Source organism: Hypanus sabinus, chromosome 3 (assembly GCF_030144855.1).
Source record: "Hypanus sabinus isolate sHypSab1 chromosome 3, sHypSab1.hap1, whole genome shotgun sequence".
In the NCBI taxonomy this organism is placed as follows: domain Eukaryota; kingdom Metazoa; phylum Chordata; class Chondrichthyes; order Myliobatiformes; family Dasyatidae; genus Hypanus; species Hypanus sabinus.
In genome coordinates this window covers 23,332,762-23,352,457 of record NC_082708.1, presented here as the reverse complement: position 1 = coordinate 23,352,457, position 19,696 = coordinate 23,332,762, and the positions used below count along the sequence as shown (strand labels likewise).

Below are 19,696 nucleotides of genomic sequence, written 5' to 3'. Positions count from 1 at the left end.
ACTACGTTATTGTGCTACCCCCCTTCTACGTTACAATGGAAAAAAAATGTCTGTTATAGGAAGTCATTTGAAAAATTGTTGACTTGTTAGAAACACACATCTTCTGCCTATAGCATTAAAGTATATTAAAATTGAGAAAAGATTATGCATATTTACATCTGAAGATCCCAGTATTCACCCAGCATAGCAAAGATAAAAGAGTCGAAGTAAATCCCAGTTGTTTATTCTGGACCAGCAAATTCCATTAATATCACGTAATGATTAAAAGAGTAACTTTGAGAGCATAAAATAAATTAAAATGACAATTCAGACACATTGTTACTATTTATATTTCAATGGAGGATTATTCTGACTATAGCAGACACCTCCGAGTATATCAGCTGGCACAATGGATAATTAGCAATGTAACATACTGTAACTGTGATCTTTACAGCAGTGTCATCACACCAACCACTTTCACAGGGATACTCCCAGTTGCAAATTGCATCAAAAGGCCAGATGCTACAATGCTGGGCATTGCTCAAGGATTGCCAAAAAAAGAAACAAAAAGTTAATTAAAGAAAACATGCAAGCACATCGGTGAGCGAAAGGCTCAAAATGGCAACTGCCAACTGTACTTCGCTACTGCGCAAGTGGAGTGGTATATAGATCCGTTTGCAATGCAACACTTCAACAGCTTGTGGTCTTGGTCATTGCTATAAAGCTCAAACTTCAAGTACCTGAAAAGAAATCAGCCTTTTATATATATATAAATAAAAGTGAGATCACTTTGAACTCAGTGGACGAAAGGATCTACAGGTTTTTCTCCTCACCCTCCCCTTCTTTCTATTCCCCACTCTGGTCTGTTACCTCTTCTCACCTGCCTATCATCTCCTTCTGGGTCCCGCCCTTTGTCCCTTTCTTGTATGTGTGGTGAACTACATATACCTGTCTGGACACGCCCCACTGCTGACTGCTCCTGTGGCTCCTCCCACAGACCCCTGTATAAAGGCGATTGGAGGCACTGCTCCTCCCTCAGTCTCCTGGATGTTGTGTGGTGGTCTCTTGGTGCTGACAGTGCTCTCTTCCAGCTAATAAAAGCCTTTCTCTCACCTCACGTCTCCAAGAGTTATTGATGGTGCATCAATATGGTCCACTCTTTTCTCCGATTTCTTTCTTTCCAGCCGTTTACTTTTCTTACCCACCTGGTTTCATCTATCTCCTTCCAGCTAGTCACCTTCCCCTCCTCCGCTCCCCAACCTTTTTATCCTGGCGTCTTCCCCCTTCCTTTCCAGTCCTGTGGAAGGATGCTGGCCCAAAACATCAACTGTTTATTCATTTCCATGGATGCTGCATAACCTTATGAGTTCCTCCAGCATTTTGTGTGTGTTGCTTTGAATTTCCAGCATCTGTAGAATTTGTGTTTACTGTATTTCATCTATGAGTACGGAATAAGGGATCACTATGCGAGTACAGGTGGATTAGCATAGAAATGAGTGATGATTGTCGGGAAATCCACACTTATAAGGATTCTATTATGATATACTTTGCTGAATAGCATGTTCCTTTGCAGAAGTCAGGATTCAAGACACGATGCAGTGAATAGAGGTTCTGCAATGTGGGAAGCCTGATTGTATTGGGAATCAATAACATGGACAGAAGTTGTTCAAAAGCTCTCTAAAGGGTTCAAGAGCAAGGCGATTAATAAATGTTGCACTACTCTGACTGCAGTGTCCTGGGCCAAGGAGGAAAATAATGATTGTCAGGGAGAGACTGTCAAACTGCAGCTGGAAGAATAGTGCAGACAGGAAGGCTGGGATGCTGGGACAACTGGGTCTAGTGAGGGGTAGTCTTCAACCAGATTGGAAATGCCCTCGTCCTTATCAAAAATGATTTAAGTTGAAGGACAGAGAGGAGAAAGACATCGAGTATATTGTAAATTTTGAAAATAAAGGTCTCCAAGACTACTGTTCACCAATATCCAAATCCTCAGGCATATGAGATAAATATAGTACAAATAAGATTGAAAAGGATATGATTTAACAATAACAATAAAATATATTTATAAAGCACCTCAGATAAAGAACCTAAAATATTTCAAGAAGCTTTATCAAGCAAGATTTCATACTGCACCTAAAAAAAAACTGAAGGTACATTTTAAGATGGACCCTAAAGGCAAGAGGGGGAGAGGGGGAGAGGGGGAGAGGGGGAGAGGGGGAGAGGGGGAGAGGGGGAGAGGGGGAGAGGGGGAGAGGGGGAGAGGGGGAGAGGGGGAGAGGGGGAGAGGGGGAGAGGGGGAGAGGGGGAGAGGGGGAGAGGGGGAGAGGGGGAGAGGGGGAGAGGGGGAGAGGGGGAGAGGGGGAGAGGGGGAGAGGGGGAGAGAATATCAGCTATTCTGGATCCTCTAAAATCTATTTGAGAGCAAGTATGCTGGCATTTCTTATGGCTGAGGGAATTAATGAGTTCTTGAAGATATCAGAAAGAAGGGTGAAAGTTTTAAAATCTAAGTATGGTTTAAAACGGAAAATAGGCAGCATAATGGCATAATAGTCAGCTCATCACCTTACAATGCCAGCGACCAGCGTTCAATTCTCACTGTTGTCTGTAAGGTATTTGTATTTTTTCCCCCTGACCAGGTGGATTTCCTGCGGGTGCTCTGGTTTCCTCCCACATTCTAAAGATGTACAAGTTGGTAGGATAACTGGTCTATGCATGCTCACTGAGCCAGAAGGGCCTGTTATGCATCTCTAAATTTTAAAGAATTATCAAATGTAACCGAATGGAAACCTCTGAGCTGGGACAGGTGCATCAGAGGTTTGAATGAGCTCAAGTTTACGTAAAGTGGAAGAGGAATGCTGGCCTGTAATGCAAAGATAACAAAAGCTGGGATGGTTTCAACAGAGTGCAAGTTAAGAAGCAAGTAAGGCACACAAAATGGAAAAACTCAATAAGTCAGACAGTTTCAGTGGAGAGGAATATAAACAGTCAATGTTTCAGGCTGAGACCTTTCACCAGTCCTGATGAAGGGTCTCAGTCCAAATAAATTTTATTCCATTTCTCTAAGTTTTGGTTAATGATTCATGAATTAAGAACATAAAAACACAAGGAGCAGGAGTAGGCAATCTGGCCCATCGAGCCTGCTTCACCATTGAATAAGTTCATGGCTGATTTGACTCTGAACTCATCTCCACCTGCCTGCTTTTTCCCCATAGCCCTCAATTCCCCAACTATACAAAAAAAAAATTCCCTTCCTCATAAGAATGAACTTCTTTAGATGAATAGCCATCACACGGGGGTCACCTTTACTGGATTAGTTTCTAAAGGCTCAGGTCTTTGATTTAGAGAAGAGAGTTCAAATCCCATTGTGACTTCTCAATTTAAAAAAAAATCTGGATAGAAAGAAATGGTGATGATGATATTTGTTCAGAAAGGAAATCTACCAGCTGGTATTCACTATTCAAGCACTCTGCAAGTTGGAGACCAGAGAGTTATTCCAAAGTGAGGGTGAGAAGCATGTGGATACTGTCAAAGAGATGTTTTCTTTAATCAGCCAAATATGTTCATTGCCTTTTGGTGACAGAAGATGTAAGGGCAGAATTTGGTTATTTAACTCCCCAAAACTGCTCCGCCATTCAATCATGGCTGACTTATTTTCTCAACCCATTTTCCAGCCTTCTTCCTAATCCCCTTACCAACTAAGAACCCATCAATCTCTGCCTTAAATATACCCAATGAATTGGCCTCGCACACCAATGAATTCCACAGATTCACTGTCCTCTGGCTGAAGCAATTCCTCTTCATCTCCATTCTAAAGGAAAGAACTTTTACTTGGATGTTGCACCTTTAGACTCTCTCTTTAATAGAAAAATCCTCTCCATGTCCACTCTATCAAGGTCTTTCAATATGCGATTAACTTCAGTGCGATCCACCAGCCCCCAACCCCATTCTTCTGAACTTCACTGAGTACATGCCCAGATCCATCAAACACTCCCCATACCTTTTCAGTCACATGATCATTTTTGTGACATTCTCCTGGACATTCTTCAGGGCTAGCACATCTTTCCTCAGAAACAGGGCCAAGATCTGCACAAGGTGCTCTAAATGGACTCTGACCAGTGCCTATACTGCAGCAGTATATCTTTGCTTTTATTTAATTATTGAGTTAAAGCACAGAATAGGGCCCACTGGCCATTCAAGCTGCACCGCCTAATCACAGGACAACATACAAAGACCAACCAGTTAATTGAGTACCAGCCGATACAGTTCTGGGAGGCACCCACAGGACACCCAGGCAGTTGCGGGAATTGAACCCGGGTCACCTGTACTGTAAAGTGTTATACTAACCACTACACCGCCAGGCCATTCTATGACCTCTCAAAGTGAATATTAACACTGCATTTTCCTTCCTTACCACCACTGGTTTTAAATCATGGCAAACATGCTTCTTGAATTATTTTCATTACAACTTTGAACATAATGATAATTCAGATTTAAAAATTTAGTTCTCCATCTGTCCGCATTTGGTTGCGAGCCAGACCAGCCCAAGTTTGAACCTTTTGATATCAATGCTAACTTTGCATACCCACAAGATGTCCAGTTATAATAAGATAGATAAGAATGAATATAGGTGGTGTGCAATACCACCCAGCTAGTCAACTCAGATGAATGGATTCAAATATGGGCACTCAGCAAAATGGGAGAGCACAGCGCAATCAGAAAATATAGGGAGGGAAAAAGAGATTAAAGCTAAGCTGGTAGCTCATTTGGATGAAAGAACCAATGATTAATGATTAATGGTCAATTTGTTACTCCTGTCCACCGGTGTGTTAATGCAAATATCTAATCAGCCAATAACATGCCAGCAGCTCAATCCACAAAAGCACGCACACATGATCAAGAAGTTCAGTTGTTATTCAGACCAAATATCAGAATGGGGAAGAAATGTGCTCAGAGTGACTTTGCCTGTAGAATGATTCTTGGTGCCAGATGGAGTGGTTTGGTATCACAGAAACTGCTCATCTCCTAGGATTTTCAGGCACAACAGTCTCTCGAGTTTTCAGAGAGTGGTGCAAGAAGCAAAAAATAAAATCCAGTGAATGGTGGTACTGTGGGCGAAAATGGCTTGCTGATGAGAGGGGGTTAGAGGAGTCCGGGGGGTGGCTCAGTGACATCAGCGCCAGACTCTGGAGCGAAGGCTCCCAAGTTCCAATCCAGTCAGACCGCTCCCAGACACGCTTTCCATCCGTGCCCGGTTCAGTGTCGAGCTCGCAACTTGGCCTCATTAAAAAATAAAACTGCGCTGTGAGATGGACGTGGGGGACCACTCACGGAATCTTTCCTCTAAGACAAGCACTTGAAAAGTGTTTGCTGAGGCTCTGGCAGAGGATGGCACACAAAAATAAAAAGAGGAGAATGGACAGACTGGTTCAAGCTGACAGGAAGGCGACAGTAACTCAAATAGCCAAGCATTAAAAAAGTGGTGCGCAGAAGAACATCTCTGAATGCACAATACATCAAATCTTGAAATGGATAGGAAACTGCAGCAGAAGACCACAACAGGTTCCACTCCTGTGGCCTCTTTATTATGCTTTCTGCTTACCTAATAAAGTGGCCACTGCCTGAAAATACCTGTTACCTCAGGAAGTTGAGTGCAAGGGATAAACTGTGAAATCTGCAAGAACGCTGTTAGGGTAATTACTGTATCAAAGTGAAAACATAGTAAAAACAGAGACGAGGATTAGTGAAGCAGAAAATCTGAAAGAACGTTTACAGATATGCAGGTTTCAGCAGGCTGGACAGAAGGGAAGATGGAAGGGGGGTGTTAGAGAAACATGAATGAAAGCTTATTATTTTTGCAGTGGAGGCAATACCAGCAGCACCAGAGAACCTGAATGCACTTAATAGCTTCAGTACAAGTGAAGAATGGGTAATGAAGTAAATAATGGATCTTAAGGAAGACAAGACTCTGGAACTGGATAGCTTCCACTGTAGGACATTAAAGAGAATATCAGAGGAGAATGCTGAATATGTAGCAAGAATATCTTTTCATGGATCTTTAATTCAGGGAACATAGGCAATAAATTTGTAATAAGCTCTCTCATGTCTATTCACCAGTCAGTGCACTCCTATGGGATGTGTAGACACTGGATCAGAACAGGACTCGGATCAGTGGTAAAGAACGATCTATAGCCATGAGCACAACTGTCAAGTCTTACACAAATGAAGGCTTGAGGGGAGATGTTAATGGGGGGGGGGGGGAGGGAGAAGAGAGACAAACTGCGAGGCCCTCCACTTATCAGGGTCGACATTGGATGTTGCATTCTAGCTGTCTACGTGATACGCAGCAAGTGAAGGGCAGTACTGTAGGAAGAGCACGCTGTTGCCAATGCAGCAGGCTCCCCCTCTCCACAATGCTGATGAAGCCAAAGGAACGGCAGAGTTCGGTACCAGTGTTGTCGCTGGAATTGCCAGGCAGTATTCAGTTCTAAGTAGTGCTGCCTTAGGGACGCTCCTCTGGATGTTTCCCCTCAGGATTTACACTCAAAGCCTTCCCCATGAGTCAGTATAGTCACAAGGCAGTAGAGGTTTGAAATCAGAATTTTCCTTCACTTAGATGAACTGCCAACCACAATTGATGAGTCCCATCTGCCCAAAGTAACCTGCCTTTGCCCCCTTCTCCAGTCATGGAGAATGGTACTGCCAAGCTTACGATTAAAGCCGCATGTGAAGACCAGGAGCTGGACTTGGCTGTCAGAGGCTATTTGAGATGCATGCCAACGGGAGCTTATCCAAGCTACCTCCTCCGGCTATGACAACCTTAAGGAACCAGGGTGTTGTGAAGGGGGGAAAAAATTCAAACTTTATCCTCACAAGCCATTCATCAGAGCCTCTTTGGGACAATACAGAATGAAATAACTGAGAAAAAAATAATTCAAATAAATTCATGCCATGTCACCAATTGATCCACAATAAGAACTACACCTCATATTCATTTCAGGTATATGTTGTTGAAACAGCATATACACTCAGTGACCACTTTACTAGCTACACCTGTACACCTGCTCATTAATGCAAATATTGAATCAGCTGATCACGTGGCAGCAACTCAGCACATTAAAGCATGCAGACGTGGTCAAAAGGTTCAGATGTTGTTCAAACCAGACGTGAGGATGGGGAAGAAATGTGATCTAAGTGACTTTAACTGTGCAATGATTGTTGGTGCCTGCTAGGGTCATTTCAGTATCTCTGAAACTGCTGGTCCCCCTTGATCTTCATGCACAAGTCTCTGGAGCTCACAGAGAATTGGGCAAAAACAAAAAAAAATCACCCAGTGAGCAGCCGCTCCATGGGCAAAAATGCCTCGTCAATGAGAGAGGTCAGAGGAGAACGGGCAAACAGGTTCAAGCTGATAGGAAGGTGACAACAACTCAGATAGCCAAGTATTACAACAGTGAAGGGCATCTCTGAATGCACAACTCCTCCAACCTTGAAGTGGAAGGGCTACAGTAGCAGAAGACCACAAATATCCCATCAGCGGTCACTTTATTAGGAACTAGAGGTACCTAATAGTGGCCACTGAACATACACTTTCCACGAAGACCCGAATTATTTCAAATACTTGGATTATTTCATTGCCCATGTTAAATATCAGTCAGTTGGCCTATCTGAAAGAAACGGTTCGAAAATTTAGACGCAGTTTTAATACAACATAAAGTAGGCAACAGAAATAAAACATTAACCTTACACTTTCTCTGTATCAGCACTCTAAGGAACACCTTGCATTTTCCATTATCACCTTCCAAATTAATGGGAACTTTCATGAATTCATGGGGATTTTCACGAATTAATGGCCATATTTAACGCAGAGTTGTTCCCAATGCATTCACACCTTCATGTTATCAGTTAAATAGCATTACATTTAAACATCACTTAAAAATATTGAAGGCCAGGTGAAGTGCATTGATTAAATTACAATTCCCGCAGTTCATTATAACGAAGTCAGTTCGCGCAGTGCAGATGAAACTTCACTTTCAAATTTTCCAACAGCCATTAATCTCAATTCAATGTCAGCGCACACCCGGTAAACTGCTCGTACCCACGTGCACAGTGCGTTTCGAATGTGCCTCCAGTTTGCCCGCGGTTGAGACAGCGACAGATTCCACACACTCTGTGGAGGTGCTGCCAGTAGGTGGCACCAACTTTGAGGTCACCGATCTCTACGCGGTACCGCTGCCTCCCGCCACGGCACACTGGAAGGGTAAGCGCTTGGGAAAGCCTTCCCCGACCACGCCGCACCTCCTGGATGCGTCCCACCACAATTCCCGCAGCCCGGAACACAAAGACGCCTGATGCCCACTTGAAGTCGTACCAGCTCAACACCTTGCCAGCACATCTTGACATATCAATCGCAAGAACCACAGCCAACACTGGTGCTGTTACAGCACACGTCAAAATAAAGACAAGCGATTCACTCACCATATTAACTTCAGACACTTGGTCAATACTGGCGACGTCAATATTCATTCCAACACTGACTGGAGGACCTTGGGTGTGAATAAGGAAGGTGGGGAGTGGAGGTAAAGAAAAGTTAATTCATCAGACTTGCAGCACAGATTTATCGGGGTCATTTTACTGGGGTCAATGGTGAAAGCTTACCTCCAAAATCTGGTCTGAGGCGGATGTCGTATCCCTGTAGCAGGTTATCCACCGTTTCCTTGACAAACGACATGTTACCAGATTCATTTGCGCTGGGGACGAAAGACAAACACGGGGAGGGGGTGGTGGGGAGGGGGGGGGGAGAAAGATAAGTTATTCCCAATTGGCATTCCATCTATTAACGTGATTCACCTCCAGCACGTTTGAATAACCTTACCTCTGTGCACAGCAAACCACCGCCACCAATACAACCGGCGCCGAGAGAATACCAAAGTAACGTCTTCTCTGATATGTCCACATTCCTTGGTTGTTGACTAGAAACTAGTTCGTGGGGTCAAAATGGCAAATGTATGGCAGAATTCAGAGCCCCGTTAAAAGTCCAAACCATCGGAAAAGACCGCAGTTAAAGCGTTACTCTTTAAGCAACATAGCTAGTAAACGATTAGAAGATGTAAAAGGTTTTGTCTCAATGCTGCTTTTTTTTGTTATGTATTTCTTATAGATCTGCACACGGCGCAGTTAATTCTCACGAATAAAATCTAATGATCCTTCAAGGATGAATGCATTTTGCCACAGTACTGCTTGAGCGGTTCTAAAAAAATGTTTCTTCCGTCTTTTCTTTAATTATTTCTCTTTCACCTCGTTTACTTCAAGTCGAAATTTAGGTCTGCATACACTCCCATATTCAAAGGCAGTTTTCAATGTTTCTGGCACACATAAACACACACACAAACACACGCATACACACACACACACACACATGCACTCACGGAGGGAGGAGAGAGAGGGGCGCTGATAGTCTTCAAGAAAAATAGATTTCAGACAACTGCCTCGTTGCTACAGCAATGGAAACCGCGGCAAGGTGATACATCCAATGTGCTGCCATTGCACACCGGCGCACGGGACGGGCAATTCCTCGGATCTCAAGCTGGCGTTCACATCTCAAGCACCTGCGGTGCTGTGGCGAGGTTGACGAGGAAGGTGCTGTCGCACGCGATATGGCTGGAGTTTGTAGAAATTCGGATTGCTTGGCACGGAACAAAATGAAGAGGACGTGGAGGACCCATGTGATTAAGATACTCGGATTCAGCTCGGCTACGATTGCAGCAACGCGGAGATTGACGGCGGAGTCAACCACACAGGATTTGGGGCAGTCGATAGCAGCATCACACAAAAGGCACGGGAAACCTGGGGACCGGGCTTATCACGGAGCTGAGGGAGGGACACTGCGCTCGTCGTAGTGGCTGGCGGGTCATTGAATGTGAAGAGCGAGAGCAGCATCAGCTCCAGTTAACTGCACACGAATGCGAGGAGTGGATGCTGGAGGGAGTAAGCGTCCAACTGTGGACTCGTGGTCATCTCTGCCGGGGGCTGATACCCAGCGGCTATCACAGCAGTGACACCAGCTAATGAATTTAGCGACAGAGAGGGGAAGGACAGGGGACGAGCGATTTAAAGGGGGGGGGGGGAGGCATGAAATGTTATAAGACGTCCATTTAATTGCAATTCCGTATCTGTTACTAGGCATTTTAGCAACATAAAGGTCCACACGATGTGCCCAATCTCAAACCGCACTCCTGATTCAGATGTTAAATGCAAGCGCACTGCTTCCCGATAATCTAGGTTCATTAACTTTTAATAGCTTAGAAGCTCCTCTCAAAATCTGGGAGTCCGTGTGGAGTCATGTGTCAAGTGGGCAGAGAATTAACAATACTTAAAGAATCTTACTTTCGGAAAGATGCCAGGAGGACGGAGTTAGACCGAGAGAGGGTGGCCAATAGCTCGAGATAACGTCCAGCAGATCATACTGGCACATATAGACTCCTCACGGGCTGTGTGTCCCACTGCCACCAGGGAGGAGGCTACATAGCATCCATGCCACAGGACCACCAGACTCCAAAACAGTTACTTTCCCCAAACTGTAAGGCTGATCAACCCCTCCACAAATTAACCCACTCCAGCCCCAACACTACTTGATCATTTCCTGCCAGTCCCCTTTTGTCCAGGCACTCCTGTGCTTAGCGTCACTGATGTACATAAATCAATCAATGTATATAAACTAACTTGTGTATTTATATTTTTAGTGCTTTTTTTTGTTATTGCGTTCTTTCTCTTGTTGTGTTTTTGAGCTACCTCCTATCCGGTGTCCTTCTCCTTTACACTTGTGCACTGGAAATGATATTGAACAGTCTTGAACGTGAGTGCACAGAGAGTGCACAGAGTTCACATGTGAAGACCCAGCTTCAGGTTAACACCCTGAAAGAGCCCGGCGTGGTAGCGACGGAGAGCACAATGACTCTTCCATCATCCCCGTGCCGAAGACCATGTGATCCCCGTGAAAGGATGGACTTCCTCGATTTGTCTGATGGAGGTGTAAAAGAAGGGGAGTCGCTCAACGGATGGCAAAAGCGTTGCCGTGATGGTCGAAGGTGAATTAAATATTAATATTATAAAAATTGTTGGCACAATTGAATAAAGCCACACACAGCACAGGATGAGATGATGATTAATTAGACAGGACTCGTTTAAACTTCTGCCTGCTCTCGTTTGCCACAGCTATCCTTTTTCGAATCGAAATATTACGCCAGTGATTAATTATGAACTGACTGTTAGTACAGCATCATAATATAACGACTTAATCTACAGAAGTCATCCTGATGACCCAGGTCAACAGTCTATAATTTGCTCCGCTTTCATTTCAGTGTATTTCAGATATATAATGAAATTGTTTTACAGACAATTCATTCTGCAATGCTTAAGTGACTTCCCGTCTCCTTCTAATACCAATAACGGCCCTATTAAAGTTTAAGGCAATCCCACAACGTCACAATTGCATTATTCAGTCGGGCTGCTCGTGGAAGCTATTCAATGACCGCAATAATTTTTTGGTTCTGGTGAGGGTTTGCCACGTCAGCATCTCTTACATTTGTGTTCAGTGTGCGAGAGATACGCCAATGGCGATTATCAGTTACATTTAGCCATGCCGTATGTCTAATGTTTCTCTCGATTTGGTGCCCAGCAGTTCCGAAGGATTGGCCCTTACATATTGATTCTCACACTTGCCCTAACCGCCTTTGAGCACCGATGCAGGTTCTCGCCCTGAAAGGTTGGCCCTACAGCTTTTGCCTCCACAAATGCCACCTGACCCGCTGAGTTCACCCGGCGTTCTGTTTTTGTTTGTCCCAGAGAAGCATGGAAACAGGCCCTAGGCAAATTCCGCTTCTAAACCAGGGCTTGTATCCAAACTCCATAAGCTATAGGATCAGAATTGGGCCATTTCACCCATCCAGTCTACACCACCATGTCATCATGGCTGATCCAATTTTCCCCTCAGCCCCTGTATCCCTTCATGCCCTGACCATTCAAGAATCTATCAACCTCTGCTTTAAATATAACATACTTGTCCTATTTGACTGCATTTGGCCAATTTCCATCATTTTTTTCCTATCCATGTACCTATCTAAATGTAGTTTGAACATTACAATTTTAAATCCCATTATATTGTCCTTTGGATGGTTGTTCCATATAGACTTCTTAGTGAAACAGTTTCCTCTTCAGTTCCTATTCAATGTTTTTGCCCCCCACCTTAGATCTGTGGCCTCTATTTTTAGATTCTCCTTTTCTGTGAAAAAGACTGTGACCATCTGCCTTATGCATTCCCCTCATTATTTTATATACCTCCATGAGGTCACTCTTCAGCCATCTACATTATAGGAATAAAATTCCCTGCCTATCCATCCTTTCTCCATAACAAGCCCTCCACTCCTGGTAAGATCACATGAAATGTCTGTATTTATTTTTACAATCACTTTACCAATGGTCATGTTTCTGAGCAAAATATATCATTGTATACCTAGGCAGAATAAAACGTTTATGTTATACAGTATAAATGTATTTGATATATATTCAATGACCACTTTAGTCAGAAACTCCCATATTGAATAAACTGGCTGCTATGTGTAGGTTCATGGTCTTCTGCTGCTATAGCCCATCTGCTTCAAAGTGCAATGTGTTGTGCATTGAGGGATGCTTTTCTGCACTCCACTTTTCTGAACCATTATTTGAGTTACTGTATTCTTGAACCAATCTGGCCATTCTCCTCTGACGTTTCCCATTAATAAGGCATTTTCACCCACAGAACTGCCACTCACTGCAGTTCTTTTTGTTTCTTGTTGATCCCAGGAATCAACAGTTTCTAAGATACTCCAACCACCACATCTGGCACCAGCAATCATTCCATGGTCAATGTCACTTAGGTCACAGTTCTTCCCCACTCTGATGTTTGATCTGAACAACAAATGAACTTCTTGACCAGTTTGTATGTTTCTCAGCATTGTGTCGCTGTAACATGATTGGCTGATTAGGTATTTACATTAACGAGCAGGGGTCCATGTAAACCTAATAAAATTTCCATAGTGTAAATCATTCCTTTTCTCAGCAAACACTACAATTGGATAATGACATCCAACTGAATTAATTGTTTATTAATTTACTTCATTGTCAGCCAGGTCTTCCATTTCAGCAAGAAATTACTGCTAGTTTAAAGTTAAATGGAAATGCATCATTGCACAGCTCCACAAGAACACCAACAAATTAGAATTGTCAAGACTTATTCAGAGTAGTGAATGTCAGTGCTGGAAATCCAGGCCGGACAGTTCAGAACCTTGCATTCAGTAGTTCAATAGCTCCGTCCACCAATTTCCAACACCCACGTTATCTTATAAAATGTTTTGATTTGCACCCACACATTTTTTCATGTTGGGGGTGGAAATCAAAACATTGCTTTCTCCATTGCTTAAATAATCTTTAATTTCCATTCTATGTAACTCACTTAGTAATATAACATGGTAACAGGATGTTTAGTTTTGAGTGGAATTGAAAATGTAAATTCAAGTTATTTGGTCGATGTAATTATTGCTCTGCATTAATTAAGTTAGGGTTGTACATAATACAGCTCTGATACTATGGCTGCCCAACCAGACCAAGTCCACAGCCACTATTCTTGTATTCTTCCATAGTCCTGGTATTTTGGACCATAAGTCCATAATGCATATGCAGTATTTGGCCCATGAGTCTGTTTGTATCCCCTTTTATCCCTATTCTCTTGCCTTTATCCCATAAGTTTTGACTTCCTTACTAATCAACAGCCTATCAATCTTCACTTTAAATATATCCAATGAACTGGCCTCCCTCTGGCAATGAATTCCACAGTTTCACCACCCTATGGCTGAAGAAATTCCTCCTCATCTCTGTTCTGAAGGGATGTCCTTCTATTCTGAGGCTGTGCCCTTTAGTTCTAGAATCCCCTACCATAAGAAACATCCTTTCTATGTTCACTCTATATTTGCTTTTCAATAATGGACAGGTTTCAATCAGATCCACCACCCACCCACCCCACCGTTCTTCTAAATTTCTGCCCAGAGCCATCAAACACTCCTCATGCGTCAACCCAAAATCATACACCTTTTCTTGGATAAACTGCTCACAATATCTAAATGCAGTCTTCCTAATGCCTTATAAAGCCACAGCATTCTTGCTGTTTTTAGGAGATAAATATTGAAAAAAAATGTAGCAAAATGAATGAAGTCTCTATGTTTTTATAGGCAAGGACAAGATCTCAAATACATTTCCCCTTCATATTCATACCTCAAAGATTATATATGGATGAGATGCTTCGATGAACTAATTTATCAATGTCCTGAAATCAGAAAGCAACAGTTCCATCTCCTCAAGCCATAACTACTACTTGGTGAACCATCAACAAATCTAGGAATACTGACGTACTTCTTTTGACTCCATGGTGGTGAACAGCGTTTGGATCATAAACATGGTACGGCACAGTTCAGGCTCTTCAGCTCACAACGTTGTGTGAAACTCTATGATTAATGTAATGCTTCCCTCCTACACAGCTCTCCATTTACTTTCGCCCATGTGCCGATCAAAGATCTTAAATATCCCTGATGTATCTGGCTCTGTTACCACCCCGGTAATGCTGAGCATGATGTATCTGCCTCTGTTACCACCCCGGTAATGCTGCCCATGATGTATCTGCCTCTGTTACCACTCCAGTAATGCTGTCCATGATGTATCTGCCTCTGTTACCATCCTGGTAATGCTCTCCGTGCTTCTGCTACTTGCTCTACGCATAAACAACTTCCCTTTGACATCTCCCTTTGTTTTCCTTCCTACACGTTAATGTTATAACCCCTTGTATTAGCCACACTGGGGGGAAATCTCTGGCTCTCCACCTGATCTATGCCGCTTATCATCTTTACACCTCTATAAAGTCACCTTGTTTGTTTTATTTATTTATTTTACTTAGAGATACAGCGTGAAATAGATCCTTCCAGCCCTTCAAGAGGGCTGCCCAGCAAACCCTAATTTAACTCTAGATTAATCATGGGACAATTTACAATGACCAGTTAACCTACTAAGCTGTATGCCTTAGGAATGTGGGAGGAAACTGGAGCACCTGTATGAAACTCATACGCTCCATGGGAAGGACATACAAACTTCTTATGGGGACGTTAAGATTGAAGTCTGAACTCTAATGCTCCAAGCTGTAATAGCTACATGCTAGCATGGTGCTCTTATACTCCTTCTCTTCAAAAGAAACACCCCAGCTCACTCAACCTATCCTCATAAGACATGCTTTCTAATCCAAGCCTCGTTAAAAAACACACAAATGTAAGGAAATGGCAAAAAATTCCGTCCGATGCACCGCAAGGCAGGTAAAGGAACAGCAACAACTTTGCCTTGCAAATCTTGAGCTCGATTCCCCAACTAATGAATAGCAACACACCGTATGCTTTCTTAACCGCCCTATCAATTTGCACTGCAACTTTACCTTGAGGGATCTATAGACATGAACCCCAAGGTTACTCTGTATCTCCATGCAATTAAGAATGCTGCATTAACCCTGAAATCTGCCTTCAAGTTCAACCTTCCAAACTGAATCACTTCACATTTTTCTGGATTGAACTCCATCTGTTGCTTTTCAGCCCAACTCTGGATTCTATCAATGTCCTAGTGTAACCATGACAACCCTTTACACTATCCACAACAACCCTGCCTTAATCTCACCTGCAGACTTACTAACCTAACCCTTCTATTTCCTCATCCAGTTTATAAAAATCACCAAGGGCAGGGGTCTCAGAACAGATCCCTGAAGAACATAATTGGTCTCTAAACACCAGGCAGAATACATTCCACCTACGATTGCAGTTCTGAATCCATGCAGTGAAGTTTCCTTGGATCCCATGCCTCCTGACTTTCTGAATAATCTACCACAGGTGCTTCCTCTGTCACAAATCACATATTAATCATCTTAATCAAGTACTCATGGCATGGAAAAATAGTGTTGTTATTTTGAAGTTCTGTGACATTGTGTTTAAAAGAACAGTGCACAGAATTTTATCACAAGATTTTACTGATTTTTGTTTCTGAATTTGTAATCATGAATTGATTTGATTTAATAGGAAGTGCAGATAGGAAAATTTTACAGACGCTTGGCGAAAAGTATTTCTCAAGCCATCTGATATCTCTTTGTTGAATCTTCACTTTGAAGTGTATGCTTAACATCCAATGAATATTCTATGGTGCAGTTTGCATTTCTACATCATCGCAGAACACTGCTGGCTTATAAGACATACAACATGAGACTTGAAACTTTAAAAAAATTCTATGGAGTTCTGGACCCCAGTATAGAAAAGATTTTAAACAATGACATTCTGCTTGATCATACACACTTAGGCCAAACATAAATCAAAGTGAGAATTATACTGTTCACAATTCTCTGCAGACTTCACACTCATGGTTCAGATAATTCTTGAACTAACAACTCTGTCCAGACCAAGACTATGTAGTTATCTAATAACCAATCTTCTGTTAACACAGTGTTACAATGAACTGTCTTGATGAAGTCAGATCACAAGAGGAAAATCAAACATCTCACACTGAGCTCTTTTGACTAAATTCATCTCATAGTAAAAACTGTATAGCATGAATTCATTCCTTTTTCTCCAAGTTCATCTTTGCATAATATACAAATTGTATTATGCAAATTGTTGTAAGTGGAATATTGTCTCATTAACGAGTTAAGCCCTGACTGAATGGTTTACTTACTCCCTGTGTCATCACCATGAATAAACTGGATCCTGCAGCATTGTTATGATGTATAGCTGTGGACAGACCTTGTTTCATTTAAGGTCACTGCTGAGAATTCATGGAGAGGTCATCAAAATAAGCAACAATGGCATCAATGAGACGTTAGTTGCTGCTGCTATTGGCAGTATACTGCATGCATTGCTTTCTTATTTAGGGTCCAATTCATCACCCAGTCAGAGAAACCTGCTTTTACAAAACTATACACATACATTCACTTGGTGACACAAGTGATTCTGCAGATGCAGGACTGATGAGAAGTCTCGGCCTGAAACATCAACTATTTATTCTTTCCCATTGATGCTGCCTGGCCTGCTGAGTTCCTCCAGCATTTTGTGTGTGTTGCATACACACATTGGCAACTTTATTAGACAGGACGATTTTATTATGTACTTGCTGCACCTAATGAAGTGGCCACTCAGCATATGTTCTTAGTTTGTATGCTGCTGTAGCCCATCCACTTCAAGGTTCGATGTGTTGCATGTTCAGAGATGCTCCTCTGCACACCACTGTTGTAACATGTGTTTTTTTTTAAGTTACTGTCACCTTCCTGTCAGCTTGAACCAGCCTGGCCATTCTCCTCTGACCCCTCTCATTAACAAGGTGTTTTTGCTTAGAGAACTGCCAGTCACTGTACATTTCTTTTGTTTTTCGCACCATTCTCTGTAAACTCTGGAGTCCGTCGTGCATGGAAATCCCAGGAGATCAGCAGTTTCTGAGAGACTTAAGCCACCCAACTGGCAGGGAAAAACTATTCCACTCTTAAAGACATTTAGATCAAATTTCTTCCCCATTCTGCTGTTTGGTTTGAACAACAACTGAACCTCCTGACCATACCTGCATGCTTTTACCCATTGAGTTGCTGCCTTCTAATTGGCTGATTAGATAATTGCATTAACAAGCAGGTGCAGCTAAAAAAAAGCTACTTCATATATGTGTGTATTTGTTCGTTTTGTATAATGTATCAGGTTAAGCAGTAAGACCATCCATCACTGATAAGAATGTTACAGATTAAAGCCTTCTGATGTTTGAAGACAAAATTCTAAACTGAAGACACAATGCAATGGATGTTTTCTTTTGGTGAAGTATCAACCTAAGACGATTTCTCCCTTTCAGGTGCATATAACATATCCTGTTCCATTATATAGAAGGTGAGTTATTGTTGGTGTCCTTACAATATTTATCATTCAATCAACAATACAGATTAACAGATTATCTGGTTGTCATGAATAATCCATTGACATTGTTCCATCATTCATTGGGAATCAGGGTATGTCAATTTCATTACACCATTTACTCAACTTTCCTAATGTCCCTTAATTTCACAGATTAATAGAAGTCTACCAAAACAAGATTTAAAATTAACAATCAATCTTGCTTTAACTACTCATTTTCAAAGAAAATACCAAATTTCTATCACCTTTTGTCAGCTTATGTGGTTGCTTAATTCACGTCTGAATCACCAGAATTTTTGGATCATGCTTCCTATTCCTTGACTCTCCATAGATTTAGAGAACTCTTAGTTCTATCCACTATCCAGAAGCAATGGAAATGTTTTCTTCAGATTCACTTTAATATCCTGCAAAATGTAATTGTATCTTTTAAATTGGAAAGAGTAACTTGTGTATTTCTTCTCCATAATTTACACTTTGGAAGGCTGATATAATTCCATAAAATCTACATTTCAAACAATCTTTCAAACCATTATATCCTTCATAAACACAAGAGGTTCTGCAAATTCTGGAAGTTCAGAACAACACACAAAATGCTGGAAGAATTTTGCAGGTCAGGCAGGTCCCCAGAACTGCTTGCAAAATAATAACTGTGGTCTAATAACTATTTTGCAAATCTATAGTATAACCTCAAACCTTTGAATTCTACTTCTTTAACTTAAAAGAGAGTGTGGCATCAACTACTTAGATGACTTTCTGTAGCTATCCGTGATGAAAAAGGACACTCCAAAACAATTCTTTTAAGTCCATCAGCAGTTCTGCTTTTTCCCATTTCTAGCTTTTCATTACTTGGAAAAAGCTGCGTCTATCCACTTTAAGTTCATATTGGGTGATTTCAGATTCACCCAGTTTGTAAACTACTTGCTATGTGCACAGCTTGTAGGCACACCTTGTATTGTGCTGGTCACAGCTATACTACTTACAGTGAAATCCATTTTTATGTCACTGACAAATTGAATGTGTGACTTAGTATCTTATTGTGAAAGATTTTGTAAATGAAGTGAATACTTGAGCCCCCAAGACAGATTCTTGTGGGGCTGTGACAGACACTTCTTTTCCGATTTAAGATCTGCCATTTCCCAAACTATTTTGGAAAATTTCCAATCCGTTCAATAATTTCTCCTTGAATTCATAAGTTTCAACTTTAGTTACTGGAGGGACTCATCAAATTTCTTGTGGATGTCTGAACAATATCGGATCGATGGCAATAATTAGCAAGTGTGCATGTGACCATTGATTGCATTGTGAATGGATCAGGAGGCACAATCTGCTGGGTGCTGGCTTATGAGTGTACATGTTTTCATTTCAGCATGCCCAGCTCATAGCTCCCACTCTGTAAGTTGGCCAGTATGTAGGTTACCAACATAAAAGAGGTGGCTGAAGAGATTGTGGAGATATTAGTAATGATCTTTCAAGAATCACTAGATCCTGAAATGGTTTTGGAGGGCTGTAAAACTGCAAATGACACTCCCCTCTTTACATATAGAGGGTGGCAGAGGAAAGGAAATGATAGGCCAGTTAGCCTGACTTTAGTGGTTGGGAAGATGTTGGAGTCCATTATTAAGGATGATGTTTCAGGAGGCACTTGGAGGCACATGATAAAATAGGCCAAAGTCAGCATGGATTCTTTAAGAGGAAATCTTGTTCCACAAATCTTTAGGAATTAT

At 42.0% G+C, this 19,696-nt stretch overlaps 1 protein-coding gene across 2 annotated transcripts in view; it reads right to left on the bottom strand.

The window, feature by feature from the left end:
• gabrb3 (gamma-aminobutyric acid type A receptor subunit beta3) overlaps positions 1–19,696 on the bottom strand; it is a 540,833-nt gene that overhangs the window by 342,929 nt on the left and 178,208 nt on the right. The window contains exons 1-3 of one of the 2 annotated variants that reach the window (XM_059963852.1): positions 8,852–9,856; positions 8,635–8,726; positions 8,455–8,522 (exon numbers count right to left, since the gene is read on the bottom strand). In XM_059963852.1, the coding sequence (XP_059819835.1) occupies positions 8,455–8,522; positions 8,635–8,726; positions 8,852–8,934 (243 nt within the window). In that variant the 5' untranslated portion in view covers positions 8,935–9,856. Of the gene's footprint in view, positions 1–8,454; positions 8,523–8,634; positions 8,727–8,851; positions 9,857–19,696 lie in introns of those variants that run through there. The other variant, XM_059963853.1, reaches the window with a different exon arrangement.